Source organism: Geotrypetes seraphini, chromosome 3 (genome assembly GCF_902459505.1).
Source record: "Geotrypetes seraphini chromosome 3, aGeoSer1.1, whole genome shotgun sequence".
Taxonomy (NCBI): Eukaryota; Metazoa; Chordata; class Amphibia; order Gymnophiona; family Dermophiidae; genus Geotrypetes; species Geotrypetes seraphini.
Genome location: NC_047086.1, coordinates 206,547,781 through 206,571,287, shown reverse-complemented (window position 1 = coordinate 206,571,287; position 23,507 = coordinate 206,547,781). Strand labels below are relative to the sequence as shown.

General features: G+C 41.1%; 1 protein-coding gene across 5 annotated transcripts in view; it reads right to left on the bottom strand.

Moving 5' to 3' along the window:
- Window positions 1–2,386: 2,386 nt before the first annotated feature.
- The window catches only part of SLC11A2 (solute carrier family 11 member 2), a 194,705-nt gene continuing 173,584 nt past the window's right edge, over window positions 2,387–23,507 (bottom strand). For 2 of the 5 annotated variants that reach the window (XM_033935868.1, XM_033935872.1), the window contains one exon: window positions 2,388–4,662. In XM_033935868.1, the coding sequence (XP_033791759.1) occupies window positions 4,579–4,662 (84 nt within the window). In that variant the 3' untranslated portion in view covers window positions 2,388–4,578. Of the gene's footprint in view, window positions 4,663–16,107; window positions 16,189–23,507 lie in introns of those variants that run through there. The other 3 variants (XM_033935873.1, XM_033935871.1, XM_033935870.1) reach the window with 3 other exon arrangements.

The following is a 23,507-nucleotide window of genomic DNA, read 5'->3' as shown; positions in this document are numbered from 1 at the left end:
GCTCTTTTCTCCCTTATCACCTGCAGTGATGGCCTTTAGCTAGGGTCCATGTTTTAGCGATCCTTTAAACCTTCTAGTTACTGGCCCTAAATCCACCAGCTGTTGTGTGATAATAGGTATTTCATCTCTCCAGATGCCTTATCTTGGTATCACAGACATGCACAGAAGTCACAATTACTTTTATAAAAGAACTTTCTTTCACACAATGTCCTCCTCAGTCTTGGAGGGGTGAATTTCTCAATTCTCAGAAGGTAAGTAGAGTTGGGCCCAGCTCAACTCATACCTTAATGGGGAAACTGCTCAAGAAGCCCAGATGATGTAGCCTGCAAAAAGCATGGCAAAGCTTTGTAATATTCTGCCAAAAGAAAAATTATAGGCCCTGTGGTGAATATACTATATGATAGCCTAACCCTCCATGAGCAGAAAGAAAGGAATGCTTAAAGTATGATATCTCCAGATCATGTGCTTTGATTTTCCGCCTCACTCCTAAAACTTTTAATCTTCCTAGACCTAGAAGGAGTTTGTGGAACTAGGTAAGACTATAATATTTGTTTATTCACCTTTCCATTATATGTGGCTGATTATGAAATCCCTGTTTCATGAGACTTAAGGATAGTGTACTTACAGGCATGTACAATATTTGCAACATACTTATGAGAAATTGATAGGTTGCAGCTTCTAAGCATGAGCTTGGGAAATTCCATGCTTCTAATTCCTAGTTTTGAAAAAGAATGGACCACTCCTCAATACTCAGAACATTTCCACTAATTATTTAAGAGCAGTCATCCTCATCCATATTTCTCTACCAGTCTGTTTAAAGACACCTGGTCACCATCGACAGCTCACTTCATGGGCCAGAGCCATACAGCCACTTTCACTCTAGAGTCTTTGCACAGTGTTGCATCTGGCATATTGGTGCTTATTTTTAGGGTGAAGTTGTGGTCTCTACTCTGGTCTCAATGAGCCCTTGTTTCAAGCTCACTGTGTAAATTTTCAAATGACAGTCAGAGGTGCAGCCAAGCATCAGATCAACATTCTCCCTAGAAATTTCTAATGCCAGCTCCAAGCTGGTGTTAGGTTTCCAGCAGTAAGGGCAGAATAAGATTCATGTGCTGTTTCTGAAATAACTAAGCACCTCGAATCGAGTAAATTTACTTACAATTGGCACTTATCTTCAGCACTCGTATACCGTTCCCTGCAGTGGTGCCCTCTGAACTTTTGCACAGCCTAACACTGGCACTAGTCTAGTAGCACCAGAGTTAAGGTTCTGATCATCAGCCTGTCAATGAGGCACAAAGACTTCTGTATGAATGTGAGTTTTCTTTTGAAAATAGATTTAAAAAAATATATATATATTGGTATTTTGGCAGATCATGCTGCTTTAAGTTTGAGCTTAGTGGGAGATAAACAGCTCCGTCCTGTTGCCTACTGGCGGTTTAATGATAGTTTATTGGCGGACCTCTCTGCTGTGACACAATTGACTAAAGATATTACAGACTATCTTGAACTGAATGATATTAATGATATTGATCCCACTCTATTATGGGAAGCCATGAAAGCTGTACTTAGGGGAAAAGTAATTGCTTTGCAGGCCCATGTTAAAAAGGAAAAAAACAAAAGCTGAATTGGCTAAGAGACAGGAACTTTATGCTCTTGAATTTCGGGTTAAGGGACGTCATAGATCGGCCCAAAGTTACAAGTAGATCTTCCAAGGTATTTTCTCTCTCACACTTTCATATTTGAGAGTCTACCCAATTCGCTGCATCAGAGCAGCCATAAACTCCACTTCAGATACCTCAGGCCCCTCCATCCTTTCATGACCTATTAGGGACTCCACCTATCTGTATCTGCTGGAAGCCATTAGTTACTGTCTGTTGTTCCAGGGAGGTTCATCTTTCTCAGATCTTCTTCCATTAACCTTACCCCTACAAAGTCTCCTGGGCACCTATGACCTCTTTCCTTCCCCTCTAGCCCAGGAATTCCTTGTCTCTTGGTATACACAGTATTTCAGGAACCACTGCTCTTCATGGGAAAGGGACATTTTAGGGTCAGATTCAAGGGCTGGGGCTCAAGCATCCTCCTGATTATGACAATATGCAAGAAAGGCTATGTTGTTAGAAGCATATGTTGTGATCATATACCTTCTGGAATTAAAAATGAATAGCTTTAAAAATGTAAAAATTATACTGTAAAAACCACAACAGGTAAATACATATGATAAGCGTAGTACTGGGACAGACCAAAGGTCAATTAAACCCAATATCCTGTTTCTGACATTAGCTAATCCAGAAACAGGATATTGGGCTTGATTGTCCTTTGGGCTGTCTCAGTACTACGCTTATCGTATGTATTTACCTGTTGTGGTTTTTACAGTATCATTTTTACATTTTTAAAGCTATTCATTTTTAATTCCAGAAAGTACTGGTAATCTAGTGATTTAAAAACTTTAAATAACTTTGTGTCATCGGCAAATTTGTTCCTGTTTCCAGATTATTTATAAATATGTTAAAAAGCAGCAGTCCAAGCACAGATACTGGGGCATCCTATTATTTACCCTTCTCCATATTGCCCTTTTTAACCTACTCTCATATAAAGTATATTGTAACCAGTTCTTAATTCACAATTGGACACAGTCTCCTACCCCATGACCTTTTACTTTCCTTCATGCATCACTTTCTCAAATGCTTTCTGTAAATCTAGATATTTAATATCAACCAGTTCACTTTATCCACAATTGATTTAAAAAATGCAGGATATCATTGAGGCAACATTTCCTTTAGCTAAATTCATGTTGGCTTTGTCCTATTAATCTATGCTTACTTATGTATAAGTTCAGTAATTTTGTTCTTTATAAATTTTGTTCTGCCATTTTGCCTGACACCAACTAAGGGCTCCTTTTACTAAGGTGCGCTAGCGGTTTTAGCGTGTGCTAAATGCTAACGCCGCCATAGAGCTTGCTTTAGTATTTTTCATTTAGTGTGTGGTTTGCGCGCGCTAAAAATGCTAGCGCACCTTAGTAAAAGGAGCCCTAAGTCTCATTGGTCTATAATTTCCTGGGTTACATCTGGGACTCTTTTTAAAGAAAACTGGCATTATGTTTGCCACCCTCCCATCTTCAGATACCACACTCGATTCTTCAGCGTTCTCAGGGAAGCCTGAAGCAAAGAATTTAAAGTCTCTACTATGGCCACGTTCTCCCTGAGTTCCCCTTTTAACCTTCAACCATATAGTAGCCCTATTGATTCTCTTATAAGTTTCTTATTGTGAATGCACTTAAAAGGTACGAGTGTGTGAGCTGTTCTTTTCAAATCTCTTTGCTTTCCTCATCAGTGCTTTGCCCTCCACTAGTCATGCATTTTGCTGTTTCCTATTTTCATTTGGGGATCCTTCAAAACCCAACAGTTACTGTTGTTTCGGCCTGTCGGATGATTCAGTTTCAAAGGGGGACATTTCTATAAAAGGCGCCTGAATAAGCGCCTAACTATTTTAGTACATTGGCTTCCATAATGAGCTTTAACAAGCTCATAAATGAAAAAATTAATAATTGAAAAAAAATTAAAGTGGGAGATAGGCGCTTATCATCTTAGGAACCTATCTTTTGTAGAATGGTGCATATCGCATGACACCTAGCACCAACGTAGGATGTTTAGGGGTGGAGATCCCGCTAGGTGTGATTCTCTAAAGGATTTAGGCGCCTATAGTGTAGGCCTTTAAAGCCCTGGCCTACATTACAGGCACCTAAGTTTTAACTTAGGCACTGCTAAGTGCCATTCTGTAATGGGCACCTGAGTGTGATTGACATGCAATAGGCCCCTATCTTTTGTAGGCGCCAGTTACCGAATCTGGCTCAAACACCATCCTTCTAACTACTTTTCTGCAACTGGTACGTGTGGATCTGCAATTACTAGGAATATGATTACATCTGTGCTTCTAGGAACACACTGCTTTCTATCAAGTACAACTTCCTATTTCCACTAACATACACTCAGCTTTATTTGCTCTATTTTGGATATGGTGCTAGAATCACACAGGTTCTTTTTATTTACAACAATTATTTAATCATTTGTCACTTAACTAATCATAACTTTTTTTTATATATTACTCAAATTCTCTTCCGTCTTTGATGTCTAAAGCAAGTGTAACCCAAAAGGTTAATTTAATTCTTTATTTAAAAATGCCCTCCTCTTGTTTCACTTAGTAAAAGTATTACTTGGGAGGAGGGGTATTCCAGTGCATATGGTTACTCTCCAATTCATTTACTGTAGAGAGACAATGAAATAAAAGACCAGGATCTGGCGTTTTCAAGTATGTACAAAATACTGTGGTTTTAAGTAGTGTACCAAAGAGTGACAAATGGGAACTCGTAGAACAAACCTGAACCCAGTGACACAAAGGTCTCAACTTTTGCACAGTGGCTTTTAGCCAAAGGACTTAAATACATCACCATCTTTCCGTTCTGCTCTTCAACATTTTGTAAACAAATCTCCCTGCCAGACACATCCTGAATAAAACATACTGTGAGTGACAGGTACATTTTCTGCAGCAAGATAGGGCTCCAGGCTAGGGTGTCTCTTGGTGTCAGCTGGTGTTCATGGTGCTATCATCGGAATCAAAGTTGTTCAAAAGAAAGAGCTCAGGCTGTCTATTTAACCCCAGATGATACTAAAGAAAAAGGGAGGGGGGAAAAAAAGGCAAAGAGAGGCTGATTAGGAATATTTATGACACATTAGAAATCAGTACCAGAGAAAGACCCCTTGAAAGAAGTTCCTCCAGAAGTGTAAAGGAAAGATGCTGCATGTAGGGTATGCTTTAGAAGAAAAACTTCTCAAGACAGCCCAATATGGGCAAAGATAGACAAGACAGACATCTATGTATAACATATAGGGGGAACAAGTTGGTATTGAAGTGGAGAAAATTGAGCATAGATGTAATCCTCTGCAGCATGAGAACAAATGCCACAGGCTGAGTATCTCCAGCATGCCACTAAGTCTTAGGACATTCCTGATACTCGGTGCTCAGCCGGACATTATGCAAACACAAATTCTCAATTACTTACACCTTCCAGTTCCCAAAACACAGGCAGCGAAAGCTTGGAAAAAAAAGAGCCTGCATCAGCGCACAAAGCAAATCTGTTTCACAAGGAATTTAGAGCAGCTGTACCAAGTTCCTTTAGTTAGAGCAACATTTAAATCCCAACCTTTCTGTTCTAGCTAACAAAATGCATTTGCATAGAAATTGGAAAGAAATAGCACCTGATAGTGTAATGGAAGACTGGATAAATGATCATGGATATTGAGATTTGATTTTAAAAAAATGGGAAAACCCGCAAAAAGCACAGAATAACCCATTTGCGCATTTGAGACTTAGGGCTCCTTTTACTAAACTGCGTTAGGGCTTTAACGCACGGAATAACATGCGCTACATTGCTGCGTGCGCTAGACCTTAATGCCAGCATTGAGCTGGTGTTAGTTCTAGAAGCATAGCGTGCAGTGTAGCAAGAGGTAATTTCCTACGTACGCTAAAAACGCTAGCGCACCTTAGTAAAAGGAGTCCTTACTGCAGGATGCCAAAGTACATCCCACAAAGTAAGCTCTTTGAAACTATGATAAGCACTTACTGCAGCTTTGTAGAAGGGCCTTTTAGATATGGAAGGCGAGCTTTACAAAGTCAATGAAACATATCTTTAGGCATTTTGAAGTCATAGAACCTTCAGCCTTGTGAATGCTACATACAATGCCAAACCATGGCAGAAAAGAGCTGTATAAGAGCCTCTAAATAACTTATTTGCACCATTGGGCTAATGAGCCTTTTCAGAAGTAGCCCCCACATTCTGGAACTCATTCCTAGCGGTGCTATCATTAATTCAAGACTCTCTACTTCAGGAAGCAGGTGAAAGCCTGGTTCTTCTCTCAAGCCTTTAATACATGTGGCTAACTAGCTGACCATCTACTCATTCTGCATTTGAACTATATACATTTAAAGGTCCCTGAGGAGGATGTACAGGACCAGCAGGTGTCATTTGGCATGAGTTTTACTTTCCATATTTTGGGAGGAGATCACAGGAAAAAAAAGTATAGGGATTGAGACATTCCAGCTGAATGTAGAGGATGATTAACTTTGGACCAAAGATCAGACCAGTTAAGATGGATTGAAGGGTCTTTAAGTCCATGAGACAATTGGATTGAACATCGTTAGAAAGAGTATACAGTATATAGGTTTTGTCTCTGAACATTTTACAAAAAGGTGGAGACAGCTTTTGCCTTCCAAGAGGGTCAGATCACACCATTTTCTTATAGAGGCCTGTGGCAATGGAAAGTTTATAGGCCTGGGAGTGTTACTAATTAAGGATGACATGTTGACCATTGGCATTCACAATGTGATAGGGTAGGATACAATACAAGGTCATGAAAGATGCGGATGACATGAGGACAGTTTGCCCCTGTCCCTGCAGTGTCTGTCCTAATTTACACAAGCCTCAAAACACTTATTGATTATATATTATGCAGTGTTTTTCAACCTTTTTACACCCATGGACCGGCAGAAATAAAATAATTATTTTGTGAACCGGCAAACTACTAGGACTAAAATTAAAAAACCCCATTTCCGCCCCATCTTCATGAGCTCGATCACCTCAGTAACTATAGAAAAATAGACAAATATAGTGCAAAATATAAACAACAGATATAAATTCTCAAAACTGACACGTTTTGATCACTAAATTGAAAATAAAATCATTTTTTCTACCTTTGCTGTCTGGTGATTTCATGAGTCTCTGGTTGTTTCCTTCTGTCTGTGTATCCTTTCTTTCTTTCTGCACTCAGGCCCAAGAATTGTCCCTTTCTATTTCCTCTTTCCTTCCTTTGTCCTTAGTGCCCCCAGTGCCTCCTTCCCATGTCCTTAGTGCCCCTTCCTGTCTTTAGTGCCCCAGTGCCTCCTTCCCATGTCCCTCTCACTGCCTTCCACACTTTGTCCCACCCCCACCCCTGAAGCCAGCCTGCCTGCCTGTCTACCTCTCTCCCTCCCTGGCAAAAGCCAGCCTGCTTGCCTACCACCTTCCCTCCCTGTCCTGCAAAAAAAAAAAAAAAAGCCTCCCTCCTTCCTTTCCCCTACTCTTACCGCCCTACCGCTGCTGCTACAACCGACAGGAAGTCTTTCCGACATCAATTCTGATGTCGGAGAGGACGTTCTGGGCCTGCCAGGCAGCGATTGGCTGGCCCAGAACGTCCTCTCCATCAGAATTGATGTCGGAAAGAAGACTTCCTGTCAGCTTTAGCAATAGCGGCAGGGCGGTAAGAGAAGGGGACCCGGGGAAAGGAAGGAGGGAGGGACAGGAAATGATTGCCTGTCCCATTGTCCCTGAGCACGAAGCTGTGTGTGGGGACAAGACAGGTGGTCTGAAAATGGACCTATAGTCATTTTAATCTTGCCGGCCCTGTGCGGACCGGCAGAAATTTCCTGTGGACCAGCACCGGTCTGCGGACCGGCGGTTGAAGAACAGTGGTGTAGTGGATGAACAAAAATGATGGAATTGCTCCTTGATGCCTCCAACAATGGATGAATCTGTTGCAGTAACAATAAGATTCTTGAGGAGCTGGGTACATGATGGAAGGATGTTGTGATTTTTATGAGTAGAAGGGATAAGAACATAATAGCCTTACTGTGTCAGATCAATGGTCCATCTAGCCCAGTATCGCCTCTTCACAGAGGCCAATCCAAGTCACAAGTAGCTGGCAAAAAACCAAATAGTAGCAGCAGTGAAAACACTGGCTTCTCCCATGTCTTGTCTTAACAGCAGATTATGGTCTTTTCCTCCAGGAACTTGTCCAAACTTTTTTTTTAAACCAGCTACATTAACCACTTTTACCACATCCTCTGGCAATGGATTCCAGAGCTTAATTATTCTATGCTTGAAAACATATTTCCTCCTATTGGTTTTAAATCTATTACTCTGTAACTTCAAATGTTCCCTAGTCTTTGTAAATCTTGATGCAGTAAAAAAAAAAATTTGAACCACTTGTACCCATTCTACACCACTCAGGATGTTGTAGATTTCAATCATATCTCCCACCAGCCATCTCTTTTCCAAGCTGAAGAGCCCTAACCTCTTTAGCCTTTCCTTATACGAGAGGAGTTCCATCATCTTGGTTCCTCTTCTTTGAACCTTTTCTAGTGTCGCTATATCTTTTTTTTTTTTGAGGAAAGGAGACCAGAACTGAACGTAATACTCAAGGTGAGGTTGCACCACTGTGCGATAAAGAGGCATTATTTTATTATTTATATACCATTTATATGCTAAGTGGTTTACATTCAGGTACTTTATCATATTTCCCTATCTGTCTCAGTGGGCTCAAACTCTATCTTGTGTACCATCCCTTTTTTAATAATTCCTAGCATCGGTTTTGCTTTCTTGGTCATGGCAGCACATTGGGCGGAAGATTTCAGTGTATTGTCTATGCTTGATATTTATCATATTTCTGTTGTGATTGTTCTGCTGTATTGTTTTCATGTGTATATTTCTGACAGTGTATTGTGTTAGTCTTATTAGGATTCAATTTGCGCCCAAAAAAATGTAATGTTTTAATATTAATCACTTGTTTGTCACTTGTTTAAAATGAATAAAGAATTTATTTAAAAAAAAAAAAAAAGATTCAATTTGCCTGTCTCCAAGTTTACTTCATTGATTGTATTTATGTTGATATTTGATCACTGCTTTTTAACAAAACTGTAAGGTTTATGTCAGTCTGTATCTGCTGTACACTACCATGGGTGAATTTTTTTCAGTGAGGTAGTAAATTAACATATCCTAGGGGATTATCACTAAATACTTAACCAGATTTATATGAAAATTGGGAAAATATCAAAAGCATAATCAAAATACTAGCCCAGGTTTGAAAAGTTTTCAATAATTTATCTACTGCAGTAGGAGAGATGGAGAAATTAGGTTCTTAACCTGCTAATTTTCTTTCTTTTAGTCCCTCCAGACCAGCACAGAGACAGATGGGTTTATGTTCCTCTGCCAGCAGGTGGCGACTGAGACATTGCCTTTTGACTTTAGTATAAAAGAGCGGTACAGTCCCATCTACAATCAGTCTGACAACTAGCCAAGCAGAACTAAGGACTTAATAACTGTGAACTAGAAACACAAACACGAACTGTTGGATATTGATTAGAATAAAAATCTTCAAAAACATCCCAACTCACCAGCTATGCAGGATGAAACAAACACCGCTGCTCTTAATGAATGCTTATTGAACTCCTCAACAATCTAGACAAAAAGATACCACATATTTGTGAAAATACACTGAATAACAAAATGACAGGGCGGGGTCTGTGCCGGGCTGGAGGGACTAAAAGAAAATTAGCAGGTAAGAACCTAATTTCTCCTTCTTTAATGTCCTTCCAGACTGGCACAGAAATGGATAGGACATACCAAAGCAGTATCCATCATGGGTGGCCTCCCAAAGGGCTGCCACAAGAACACGATCGCTTAACATCACATCCTGTTGTGCCTGAATGTCCAAACTACAGCTTTACAGATGTCCACTGGAGGCACAAGAGAAGACTCAGCCCAAGAAGCTGCCTGCCCTCAAGTGGAATGAATTTTGAGAAAATCTGGAACAGAACTCTTTTGAACAAGGTATGCTGAAGCGATACCCTCCTTGATTCTGCACACACCCGCAATCGAAACCTTGGAAGCACCGTTCCCCTTACAAGGGCCTGCTAACAGGACAAAAAGAAGATCCAACTGATGGAACTCCTGGGTCTGCTGAACATAAGCGCGAAGGACCCTACGGACATCCAATTTGCGCAACTGTGTCTGCTCCAAAGAGCCCTCGCAACTACCCAACACTGGCAGAACCATGGACTGGTTGACATAAAAAGGCGAAACCACCTTTGGCAAAAAGGAGGGGTCCAGCTGCAGTATAACCCGCTCCCTAGAAAATTCCAGAAGGGGGGCCTACATGAAACAGTCTGCAGTTCAGAAACATGTCTCGCAAAAGTAATAGCCACCAGGAACACTGCCTTAAGAGTAAGGTCCTTCAACATGCAGGAGCCGAACGGCTCGAAAGGAGGACGAATGAGCACAGAGAAACAGATTGAGATCCCAAGCTGGAACCGAAGGACACACTGGAGACCAGATCAATTTTGCTACTCAAGAATCGAATCACATCCAGAGCAGAGGTCAAATGCCGACCATACAACAGACCACTTCGCTTGAATCAACTAGTCATCCAGATAGGGATAAACCAGAATGCCCTCCTTATGCAAGGCCACCACCACCACTACCATAATCTTGGTGAAAGTCTGTGGAGCTGTGGCCAGACCAACAGAAGCACACAAAACAGATAGTGCTTTCCCAAAATCGCAAAGTGAAGGAATTGCTGATGGGAGTCCCAAACTGAAACATGCAGGTAGGCTTCCATCAGATTGAGAGATGTCAGAAATTCCTGAGGAGGCACTGGGACTACCGCTGTGAGGTCCAGCAACCTTTGCAGCATCTGACGAAAAGCCCGCTTCTTCCAAGCTGCCTTACAAAAAAGGAGGAAATGATCTGGCGAGAGCCGAGAAAATGTGAGAGCATAGCTGTCCTGAATCACCTCTAGGACCCACTGATCCATTGTGATCTCAGCCCACCCCTAGAAAAACTCCCAGAAGGACCTGCAACAAGTCACTGGGCCAGATGGACAGAGGAGCAGCCACCGGTGGAGTCACGACCTCCATGGTGGGCACCCCGGAAGGACTGCATGCACTGAAAAACATCCTCTGGAAGGAAAAGAGGCTGTACCCTGGCCAGGTCAGTACCTATTAAAATCATTCACACGCCATCCCCCCCCCCCCATGACACCTTAGAGTCACTCAAGGCCTCAATAAGCTTATCCAATTCCTCTCCAAAAAGGAAGGAACCTTGAAAAGGAAATTTATGGAGCTTAGCCTTAGAGGTCGCATTCGCCAACCAACCCCAAAGCCACAGTGTATGGCGAGTTTTCACTCTGAGAGCCATGGACTTGGAAGATGCTGGCAATAGATCATACATGGCAATGCCAACCTCAATCTTCACCAGTTCCTGATCTACCAAAGACCAGTCATCAGACTTCCACTCAAGGACCCATTCAGACCACCGGTAACAAGCCCGGGCTACCTGACCACCACAAAATCGCTGCCTAGACAACCAGGCAGCCATGTCAAAACTCTGTTTAAGAAGAAACTCCATCGCATAATCCTGGGAGTCTCTCAAGACCAAACCACCTTCAACTGGCACCGTATGTCTACGCGCAATAGCCAAGACCACCGCATCAACTACAGACTTAAAGGTATCCCTACCCCATCAGGAATGGGATGGAGCCTGGTCATGGACCACGCTAAGTGGAAAGGCGTGTCTGGAGTCTTCCACTGTGCGGGCACATCCCAAATATCCTAATGCATAGATAAAGAATGGGAGGCTGATTGGATCCCCCAAGGCAGGGGGGTCCTTCACTGCCTCATCAATGCATAAAACCGAAGAAACCTGAAGAATAAGCTCCTGCAGCTCTTCCCAGTGAAAAATGCACACAAGGCATCCTCACCAACCAGCATATCTGAAAAACAACTGTCCGCATCAACTGTGCCCCCCCTCCACCCCCAGAGAGGATCTTGCAAAGTAACCAGCAGGTCCAAGTCCTCATCAGGTGAAAATGTTTTTGCAAAAAAATCCTCATCCCAAGAAACCTGTGGCCGCTTGGACGAAGAAGGGAGGGGTAGATGTGGAAGGCAAAAGCCCCCCTCCAAAAAAACCCAACATAACCCCCCCCCCCGAGATTCCCGGCTAGGAAGCAGGACCCCCCCATCCGCCTTTAAGCCTTGGAATTATCTTAAAACAATTTTTGAAATATTATAAAGCTTTGTATTCTTCCGAGCTTTATTCAAATAAAGAGCTTGAGGGTTTAAAGTTTTTGGAGTTAATTAAGAAGCCTAAAATTCCTGAGCATATAAAAAGAACTCTTGATGCGCCTATATCAATGTAAGAATTACAAACAGCATTGAAGTCCCTTAAAGTTGGATCCGCTCCAGGTGGTGATGGTTTCACTGTAGAGTTTTACAAATCATTTCAAAGTACCCTATTACCTCATCTATTAAATTTATATCAGGTTCAACTGACTAAAAGTTGTGTTACAGGTACTTTGGCAGAATTGTTAACTATTGTTTTGCCAAAGCCAAATAAAAGATCCTATGTTTTCAAATTACAGGCCTATTTCGTTAACATGGATGGCAAATTGTTGGCTAAGTTATTGGCTTTACACTTGGCTAAGGCTCTCCCTTATATTATTGGTATGCACCAAACAGGGTTTGTTGCTCAAAGACATTCTTCAAATAACACCAGACTGGCTTTTCACATGTTAAATTTAACAAAAGCCATGGATGATCCAGCCTTCTCTGTATCCTTGGATGCAGAGAAGGCCTTAGATCGGGTGGAATGGACCTTTATGTATCAAGCAATGGATTGGTTTGGTATTGGTTCAGGATTTATACAAGTGATTCAAAGCTTGTATAGTTCTCCCCTTCTGCCAGATTATAAAGTATTTAGGAATTCGGATTTATAAAACGCTGGAAGAAACGATGAAAGTAAATGAAAAATCCTTGTTGTTAAAGGTCACAGAAATGTGTGAGCAATGGAACCCATTACATCTGTCTTGGTGGGGGAGAGTTTAGACAGTTAAAATGATAATTTTGCCTGTGGTTAGTTACCAAATGGGTATGTTACCAGTGCTTTTTCAGGGATCCTTTTACAAAAAATTAAATAGTATTCTTACAAAATTTACTTGGTTGAGGAAAGCAGCAAGAATTACTTTAGTACCCTTACAACAGCCAATTGTGGAGGGTGGGGTAAATTTTCCAAATTTTTATAGGTACCATCAAGCCTATATAATGCATCAGGGTATGTATTGGATCCTCTCTGAGCTCATGGAAAATCTTCCAGACTGGTTATGGTTGGAATGGCAACTCCTGTCTCCATTGAGATTGTGTCATGTTTTGAGTATCAAGATGCCTAATAATAATAACAGTTTATATTCCGCAGGACCGTGAATTCTATGCAGTCTACAAGGATTAGAAAGATGCTATAAATTGAGTAGAACTTACATAGTTGAAGAATAGTGGCTAACAGTTTAAGGGAACAGCTGTAATGGTGGGGGGGATTGAGATGGGAGATTGTGATGGGAGAGATTGTGCAGATCTGCTACCTAGGTATTTCAAGAACAGGTATGTCTTTAGGTGTTTCCTAAATTCACTTCCTTCTGATACTACATCATCTAAAGTAAGTATGTCCGCCTTCATCAAGTACTTCCAGATGACCTTAAACCCGCCATTTTGAATCTTGGGGTTCAACCAAAGGGACTGACAAGTGGATTTATGAATTAGAATATCTGTTAAATTATTAATAAATTTTAATGTCTTCCAAGTGTCCTTTAAAATTCTATTGTCCTTATACAGCCTAGGCCATATAACTATATAACTAACTAACTATATATATAGTTATATATATATATATATATATATATATATATATATATAGTTATATGGCCTAGGCTGTATAAGGACAATAGAATTTAATGGACACAGGGGGATTGTGAAGATCTGCAACATGACATAATCAAGCTCGAGAAATGGGCATCGACATGGCAAATGAGGATAAGTGTAAAGTGATGCATGTCAATAACAAAAATCTCATTCACGAATACAGGATGGCTGGGGCAGTACTTGGAGAAACCTCCCAGGAAAGAGACATGGGAGTTCTGATCGACAAATCGATGAAGCCGTCTGCGCAATGTGTGGCGGCGGTGAAAAGGGCGAACAGAATGCTAGGAATGATTAAGGGGATCATGAACAGATCGGAGAAGGTTATGATGCCGCTGTACCGGGCCATGGTGCACCCTCACCTGGAGTACAGCATCCAGCACATGAAGGACACGGTACTACTCGAAAGGCTCCAGGGGCTGGAGGAGTTGCCATACAGTGAGAGATTGGAGAAACTGGGCCTCTTCTCCCTTGAAAAGAGGAGAATGAGAGGGGACATGATCGAAATATTCAAAATACTGAAGGGAATAGACTTAGCAGATAAAGACAGATTGTTCACCCTCTCCAAGGTAGGGAGAATGAGAGGGCACTCTCTAAAGTTGAAAGGGGATAGATTTTGTACAAACATAAGTTCTTCTTCACCCAGAGTGGTAAAAAACTGGAACGCTCTTCCGGAGCCTGTTATAGGGGAAAACACCCTCCAGGGATTCAAGATAAAGTTGGACAAGTTCTTGCTAAACTGGAATGTATGCAGGTGAGGCTGGACTCATTTAGAGCACTGGTCTTTGACCTGGGGGCCGCCGCGTGAGCAGCCTGCTGGGCACGATGGACCACTGGTCTGACCCAGCAGCAACAATTCTTATGTTCTTATTAACTGTTTTTGCACCAGTCTGGTACTATTTTCCTGATGCCTTAAACATGCGCTTATTGGATAACCCATCCAAGCTGAGTAGCAAAGAGATGCCTCCTAGAACCTGCTCCATAGTTAATGTAAATTGTGCATATATTTCATATGCAGTATTTTGTCAGGGCGCATATATAAATAGCTGCATGTTTTTTGTAAAAGGCCTTTTCTACATACCAGCTGATGAAAAATATTTATACAATGACCTCCCTCTGGGCCTTTCTCTGATAAGCTGGTTCAATGCCTTTTTAGGGCTTTAGAAACCAGAGTCCATATTTGAAATGTGACCCTATAGAACACTAACGTTTTGATTTTAAAGAATAGTTCCGATACTGTATGGTCATACCATTTACAGTCCTCTAACACTTGTGCCATAGCAAGTTGGATTAAATGAAAGTGGGGCAGAACTATCATAATTCTAATGACAAGCCACAGTGAACCAAGTATGGCTAGTAAAGTATTATTTTTTTCCTTACCCATTCCCCCCTCCAAAAACCCCCCACCATAAAGACTATATCACAAGGATAATGTAATTATTGTCCATATATACACTAAGGGCCAGATTCTATAAAAGACACCTAAAGTTACGCTCCCTAGTTAAAAAGCTTAATTGGTGCTGATAAAAAGCAAATAGCACCTCATAATTGGTTTAAATTAAAATTAATTGGGTGGTAGGAACTCAGTAAATGGCTACCACTTTCCGTTAGGCGTTTAGTCCAAGGCACCTACTGGAAAGTAGGCATGGTTATGGGGCAGATCTTGGGCATCACTGCATGTAGGTGCCTGTTTTGGACTTGGGCACCAGGATTTAGGCCAGGTAAACCCTGCTGGCATAAATAGGGGGCACCTAAGGTTAGGATACCTACCGGTGTCTACGGTAAGTCCACTTTAGTCATGATTTTATAAATGACGCCTAACTTGAGGAATGCGACACCTAGCGCCTGTCAATCTTAACACCTAATTTTTAGGCATTGGTTATAGAATCAGACCCTAAAGTCCCAACTCAATATAGTTTACCTAAAAAATTGGTGCTATACGCTATTCTATAAACATTAGACACATTGTATATAATCATGCTTAGCACTGCCTAAGCAGTATTAGTCATCACTAGATATTAGAGAATGACATGGAGACAGAATTTGTCCCTGTCCCCACGTTTACTGCAGAAACCATCCCTGTGTCATTCTTTAAGGAGAGAGGGAAGAATCAGAATATGAATGCTGGTGTAGAAGGACCGATGATAGACACTAAAGACTGACATAGGATGGTTTCCTGCAGTTATTCACAGGGAAAGGGACAAATTCTGACCCCCATCTCGTTCTCTACTAAGCATCCTTTCAGGTGCACCATATTTATGGCATGGTTTTCTTAGCCTAAATGTGTGCACCTAAGTCAAAACCTGACACCTGCTGGATTGATACCTTCACCCCTGAAGAAGGCTTTTTACTTGAAGCCGAAACACAGACCATGTTGGGTCTAGCAGCAAAGGAAAAGGACTTTGTATTTATACATGAGATATTTTAATGTACAACCGTATTTAATAAATTTTATTGATCCTAAGGCTGATATGCACAGTCCCTTCCCAACTTATTTTCTTGTTCTGGTGCATCTGATGTGGGTCATTTTTCTTGTTTTGTTGGATTGTGTTGAATTCCGGAGGGGATTTCTCAAGTCCTTTTTCCAAACCATGTTAAGCTGCTAAACGCTCTTTGACTGCTCCCACAATTCAGTGTCTGTAAGGTTTTAACAAGAGGGAGAATGGCACCTGGGTCTAAAATTTATGGCTTTGATTATTACAAGGTAATCACAGATGCAGTATAAATTACAATGTAGAGAGCAGTTTGGTAATGAGGTCTATCTACTGTGTCTAATCAATTAGTTATTTTTTAAACTATTAAATGTGCATAAGGAGACATGTGAAAACACAGCTCTCAAGATTGTCATTTGGCATTGTGAAACTTGGGACAGGTTGAGTGTTGCTCTGAAATAATGACAGCTAATGTACTAGATCCATTATAAAGCGTGCATATCCCAGCTCCATTACAGCACGTAGGACTCAGATATTACTACTATATGTACTACAAAATAAGTATCACAAAATAACCTCGACAACCATATAAAATTTGGCTTTATTGAATTATTCAAGTGTTGTAGCAAATAAATCACAGGCTACATTTACATTGTGTGATTCATTTGTTTCATGCATGCTCCTGTACTCTGATTTTGATCAAAAGATTTTAATTTGTAGAGATAGCACTAGGCTTAAGGAGCTGTAGTAGAATCTAGTCTAGTCTTTTAATAACAGTGGCTCAGTATCAAAATTAGTTCTTTAGTTCCCTATCCTAGACTTGGTTTCGTAGTGAGAACCAAAACTTGATTTAGCCGGACAGAGCAGTGATTTATTCCCCCCCCCCCAAAAAAAAAAAAAAAAAAGAGGTATTGGGGAAGTTAGTCACAAAAACCATTCAGAGTCATTTACCCTTAGAGCTTATTGCTCTACAGTTGCTTAGCAGAAGAATATTTCAAGTGCACGTTTTAATTGTAGGGTGGCAGGAAATAAAACTAAAACTCTGGCTTCCAAGGAGTGCAAACAAACCTGGGTTTTTAGTTCAGTGACCTAGATTTTTCATAAAATTAGAATCTTCCTTATGGAAATCTCTCATGACCCTTGATTACTGCCTTAAGTACTGCAAGCTTAATCCCTTCCTCTTCTCCCCACCCTCCTCCCTCAATTGTACAGATCACTTTCCTGGACTAGCAGTAAGAGGACAAATAAGATAGGCAACTGTCAGCAGACCAGCGCAACAGTTCATTTTTGCTTTTCCAGTATGTTCTCAAGTGTGGCAGGTCTAACTTTATGTATCACAGTTTCAAGGACATTACTGAGGGAAATCTAATATAGAATACTAGTGTTTAAGCCTGTTACATTAACGGGTGCTAGAATATATGTCTGTCTGTCTTTCTTTCTGTCTCTCTTCCTGGCCCCCTTTGTCTTTCTATCTCTGTCCCTGTCTCTTTCTTCCTTTCTGTCTCTCTCCCTCCCACTGTCTTTATTTCTGTCTCCCTGCCCATCTCTTTCTTTCTCCCTGGCCCCCTTTTTCAGTCTTTCTTTCTGTCTCTCTCCCTGGCCCCCTGCCTGCCTTTCTTTGTCTTTCTCTGTGGCCCCCTTCTGTCTCCCCCCCAAAGCAAACCAAGATTGCTCTCTGCCCCCCAGCACACCCCTCCCCCCAAAGAAAGTTCGCTCCCTGGCCCCCTTTCCCTCTCCCCCCCCCCACACTTCCCTGTGCAGCAGCATTTCCCTCCCCCCCACCTCACTTCCCTGTGCAGCAGCGTTTCTAGCTGGCTCCCTTACCAAAGTAATTTTTGAGTTTAAAGCTGCCGCAGCGGCTCCTCTCACGATCCTTGCCTGCGTCGGAAGCCTTCTATCCGACATGATGTCAGAGAGACTTCCAACGCAGGTGCAGCTCGTTAGAGGAGCCATCGCGGCAGCTTTGAACTTAAAAATAACAGTTCCTAGGAGGGGGCGTGAGTTTGACACCGCTCGACAGCGTGAGGGCAGGAGTCGCCTCCATGTGTCCCTGCTTAAAGTGCCTCCGCATGTGCAGAAGAAACCGCTGACTCCTACTTCGTATGCGAAGCCACGGAGTTACAGAGCACAGATCACGCAGGTAGGAGTGCGCATGTGCGCTTAGGGTTTTATTATTAGTGATAATATTGTATCCGAGTTCACAATCATTTTTTTTAATTCAGATAAGCATACACTGCCAATTTACAGATTTTGAGGAAACTCAAGCATCTGAAAAAGAGCCTTTCCTAGAATACTTTGACCCAGATTAATGAATATTCATAAACTGACTTTACTCCCCAGGTTGGTTTGTTTTTTGTTGAAAGGGGGGGGGGGCAAGATCTACATGCATTGCCTTGACCACTGGCAATATAGTCCCTACCAAAATGAAAAAAACCCAAAACTGAACATTTTCTTATTCTTTCCATGCGCCTATATTTATTAGGAACACTATCAATACATAGTGTACAGTAGAAAATCACATTGTTGTAGGTCTTTTTAGAATTTTTTTTTAAATTCCTAAAAGTACATTTACAATTTTCTTGTAAAGAAATCACTCAGCTAAAGTTCAAAATCCATAATTATATTTGATTTTATGCCTAATATTTTGTAGATCATGAAAAGAGTTCTAAAATGTATGAAAAAAGTAGTTAGTGCTCTTTTCTAGCCAGATAATTGAGGATTTGTTTCAGCATATTAAAAAAATACAATATAGGAGTACAGCAGAAATATTAGTATCCTGATTGTGTTACATCAGGTCACTGAATTGTATGTAGTTACATAGCAGCAAAAAGAAACCAAAATGACACTGGTACCCTAGTGAGCCAGAGGCTATATTAACATCTTTAAACTGCTTCTCTGGTGAAAAACAGTAGCAACAACAGATTCTGACATATTTTCAGGAACTGTTGACAGTAGCTCCTGCTTTATTTCTGCTCTTACAATTGACCCCATGGAGAAAAGCACTTTTTTTTTTTTTTTTTAATACCTACAAGCTGTAAGTCTCATTTAGAAAAGCCAGAGGTCTCATTTTAACAAATTAAAATACAAAGGCCTTAGGAGAGATGTCAATTATTGATGCAGAAACACGTCAGTAGTGCATTACAAGAATGTAAACTAAAAGTGATACACTTACTTGTATCTATGCTTCATCTTGCACAACATACATGTTATATTTCAGTAAAATACATTATTTAGAAAGATTAGGCATTAACAGTCTGTAATAGTACCGTGTTTCTCCGAAAATAAGACCGGGTCTTATATTAATTTTGGGTCCAAAAAACACATTAGGGCTTATTTTCGGGGTTTGTCTTATTTTTTTTCATGTACAACAGTCATCTCTCCCTTCCTCTCCTCCATCCACCCCCAGTGTGCAGCATCTTTCTATCGCTCTCTCTCATCCCCCTGTGCAGCAGAACCCCGCCGACCCTCCCACTGTTTGGCCTCCAAAACCAGCGGCAGCGGCAGTGATGCGGCAGAGGAAAGGCCCCGGCGGGGAAGGCCACAAAGCAGTCTGTTCAGAGTGCTGCTGCTTTAGGAGGCCTTAGAATGGAGGTCTCACTGGGGTGGGGGCTGCTGAAATGATGAGTCTGATTTTTTTGGCAAATCAGGCAGGGATTGAGTCAGGGAGTGTCAGGGCCATTCAGGGAGCGGGGGGGGGGGCTTCAGGGGATGATCTTAACTAGGGCTTATTTTTGGGGTAGAGCTTATATTGGGAGCATCTTTAAAAATCATGCTAGGGCTTATTTTGGGGATAGGTTTTATTTTCGGGGAAACAGGGTAGCAAGAAGCACAGGGGTGGGCAGGGAAACAAAAATTACATAGGTGACTAACAGGCTACCCAAGCCTCTTCATAAGAAATCCAGCAGGTGCAAAGTGTTCTTCTTTTTTTATTTGGGAAACAAAAGTATGAAGGGACTCAAACAATCCAATCCAAATCACAAACTAGGGATGGTAGAGGCATAAGTAACCCCTTTTGCTCACTCCTGAATCCTAGTTGCATAATACTTCTGATTTCCAGTGCATCCCACTGGTCTACGGCCTAAGAATCCCAGTGTTGATGCAGGGTAGTGAAGTCCTTTGTGCTACCACTATAGAAAGTTTCCATTGTAACTCATTAACAAGAAACTGCATTAACCTTTCAATGCCAATGACAACATGACTATCATATATTAACACCTTTTCCTTCTGTTGCTCTTATAAAACTTCAGCGTTAATCTGATGTGAGGGATGGCAAATACATTTAGCTGACAGGAATTAATACAATAGGAACACAGATTACACACATATGTTCACACCACTCATTTAAAACAGGAAGATGAACAATTACATGGTGATAAGCTCAGTTCATGCAATTAACATCAAGCAACAAAATTATTTTGCAGAACAGACAAATTACTTCCTGAGGACATGCACCATTTGGGTGAACTAGGGTGCTGTTTTGGGACACTGTCTAAATTGCAAAAATATTTAAGTTATGCAATTGGCACCGAGTGCCAGCCACATATATACGCTGTCTTCTGAAAATAAATTGCTGGCTGCTGCTTAAGTTTTGGCTATAACTTAAATGTGGCCAAAGTTGAGTGTTTAAAAAATTGGAGAAGGATTTGGGGGTGTTCTAGGGGCAGGGCCAAAATTTACACTGCTAGCAGAAATATTCAGCTGTTACCCATACAAATTGAATGTATAAATCCACATTAAACCTGCATTTTCAGCAATTTGACATATATTTAGATGAAATCCACAAATTTTAGATGGATTGCATATCCATATAATGTTATGCAGTAGCCTTACCACTGAATATTGGGTTCAGGTTTTTTGTCAGGACAAAAGTTTAGAGTACAGCCCCTAGGCCTGGTAAGCAGGCCCAACCTATAGACACAGTGCAAAAATATTTTAAAATAAAACACACAGCTTTAAAAATTCTAGGATTTGTGGGGTTGCCCCAGTGGTAGTGCTGTATACTATGTGGGAGATCCAAGTTTATGCCTGGCTACTGCTGCCTTCAAAGGGTTGGCTGGGGGGGGGGAGGAGAGGGGAGCATCCATCATCACTTTATAGCAATACAAGGTAACCAGACCTCATGGCCAGGCTTACTGTATTCTGGAAGAAATGCAGCCTGTGTAACTCCTAGTTCAGCAATCTTACTACAATGCCTGGATAAAAATGAGGGATGCGGGGACTTGGTAATTGCAAATTTATCTATTTGGATTTCTTTACAGCCTTTTGGAATAAATCCCAATCAAGGGGCTACTTCCACAGCCTAGGAAACAGAAGACTGCATCGTAGTAGTATTTAGTCTTAAGTATGTTCCCCTTAAATTATAAAATTTTGTAAATACGATTGTCAACCTTTTGACAATTTTTTAGGCAGTATATCAAATTTTAATAAAACTTTAAAACTGGTCCCAAAAACTGGAGTCTTGTGCTCCCCAAGACATGGCACTCATGCATGAAAAGCACAATATGGCAGAAACTAATACACAATACAGTGGTGCCCATGTAGCAAGATGTCTGCTCAAAGCTGGTACCAGCCTAGTTTTCTTTAAAATGATGACTAGTTAATTACAACTTAATACAGGTGGCCTAGATACTAGAATAATGGGCTGGGAACCAGAAGACCCAAGTTCAAATCCTGTTTTTGCCACTACACCCATTGTAGCCCTAAACAAGTTACTTTATAACACATTGCTTTAGATAACTATTTAGTTTAGATGGTAAACTTCCTTGGGAAGGAAATCATGGTACTTTTAAGTAATTTATCATAAACATTCTAGTTTAGGGTGTTTTATTTATATGCCAAAATAATTTCTCTGTCTTTGTGGAAACCTTGATCTTTCTCTCCTGTTAAATATTTCTCTTAAACAATTTTGGAAGATTATGGTGCATGTACCTCTACCCTCCACTGGAAACCCAGCTTCAAAAGACTAAAAACAGTCGAGGATGATGCTTTCCATCAGTAATCAAGTACCAACCATAGTTACTGTAGAGGGTTATAGTGGTTGGAGCTAGACCAGCATCCCATAGAGATGAACAATGGCATAAAACGAGTATAATTAGTCTCCACAGAGGTGACAAAAAGCATACAAGTAGGTAAAGAACAAAAAAATCTGCCATGTCACTTAGTATGGTATACATCTGCAGCCAGCCAGCAGATGGAAAGAGAAGCAGAAGGGTAGCAAAAGCACATCTGCCATTTACTAAATTACCATTTGAACTCTTTGTGGTTTGTACAGGTACCATTAGTTTGGTTACACACCATAATGAAAGAATCATTAATGAACTCTCAGGTTGAGGGCCCTGCTACATTTGTTCACCTAAATGTGGCAGTAGCATGGAGCTCATGAAACAGAATGCATTAATGTGTTTGGACCTAGCATTTTAGCAATGCAGCTTTAAAGGTACATGTTGTTGTTACCAAGGAGATTTATATGCACTCAAGCTCACTTAAAAGTTTTTGTGCAATCATGACATCCACATAGAGCAAAACAAAAATTACATGATTCACATTCTAAGCAGATAGTAACACAGGAAAACACATCTTTCTGAACTGTGGAGGGAGACTGCTTATGATGTAGTGTAAGAGACCTGCAAAGCAGTGTCTTTGGCACAGATACACAAAATATGTGTTGCTACATGAGAATTAACAGTAGGGCCACAGCAAGGGGTGCAATGGATTTTCTGCTGTTCTTGGGATGCACCGTGGCAGCTACAAAGCAGGCTGAATTTAGCAATCTCCCAGCAAGACATATGATTAAAGAAAACAAAATGATCTTTGTCGATCTACATATCTCAGCTATGCGGAGAAGCACGAAACCCAAAGGATTAAATGCATGACTTCTATACAAGATATGACATAGTGAAGAACTTCCAAAGACTTCTGTTATGTAGCAGTTTCAGGTTTGCAGCTCTGTGCAGGTAAGAACTCAGCTATGCCACACTGGTCTCAGAGTAGACATCAAACTGGAAACAACTGCTATATTTCTAACATCACCTAATGAATTCTTAAATCAGCCATCTGCACAATTTCTGCATGGTTTTGGTTATATGAAGGACACTGATGCTCATGCATCTTACTACCACTATCAGCCCTCTTTCTAGAAAAAAAGAACAAACATACCCACCATACTTCAGTTAGGCTGAATGGCTGCTTTAAGTTCCATCTACTCTTTATAGTTTATAGCATCTCAGGATTACAGAAAAGACAACCAGTCAATTCCTTTTCTCTGTGCCGATCACTACAAATCGCTAAGTGAGGGAAATTTCAGTGAGCTAATGCCAGAGAAATGATGCCAAATTGTTCACAGTGAAGCCTCTGTTAAAAATGCAGTGGTTCGAGTGTATGGTATTTCCAGAATTCCTGGGCCAACACGCAACCATAGAGATATCAGGAGAGATGCAATGCCTAAATCACTAGGACACAGCTGCTGTTACTGACTTGCAAACACTGCATTGTGTTGCCCTCTCCAGTGCCATGCTGCAGTACCCA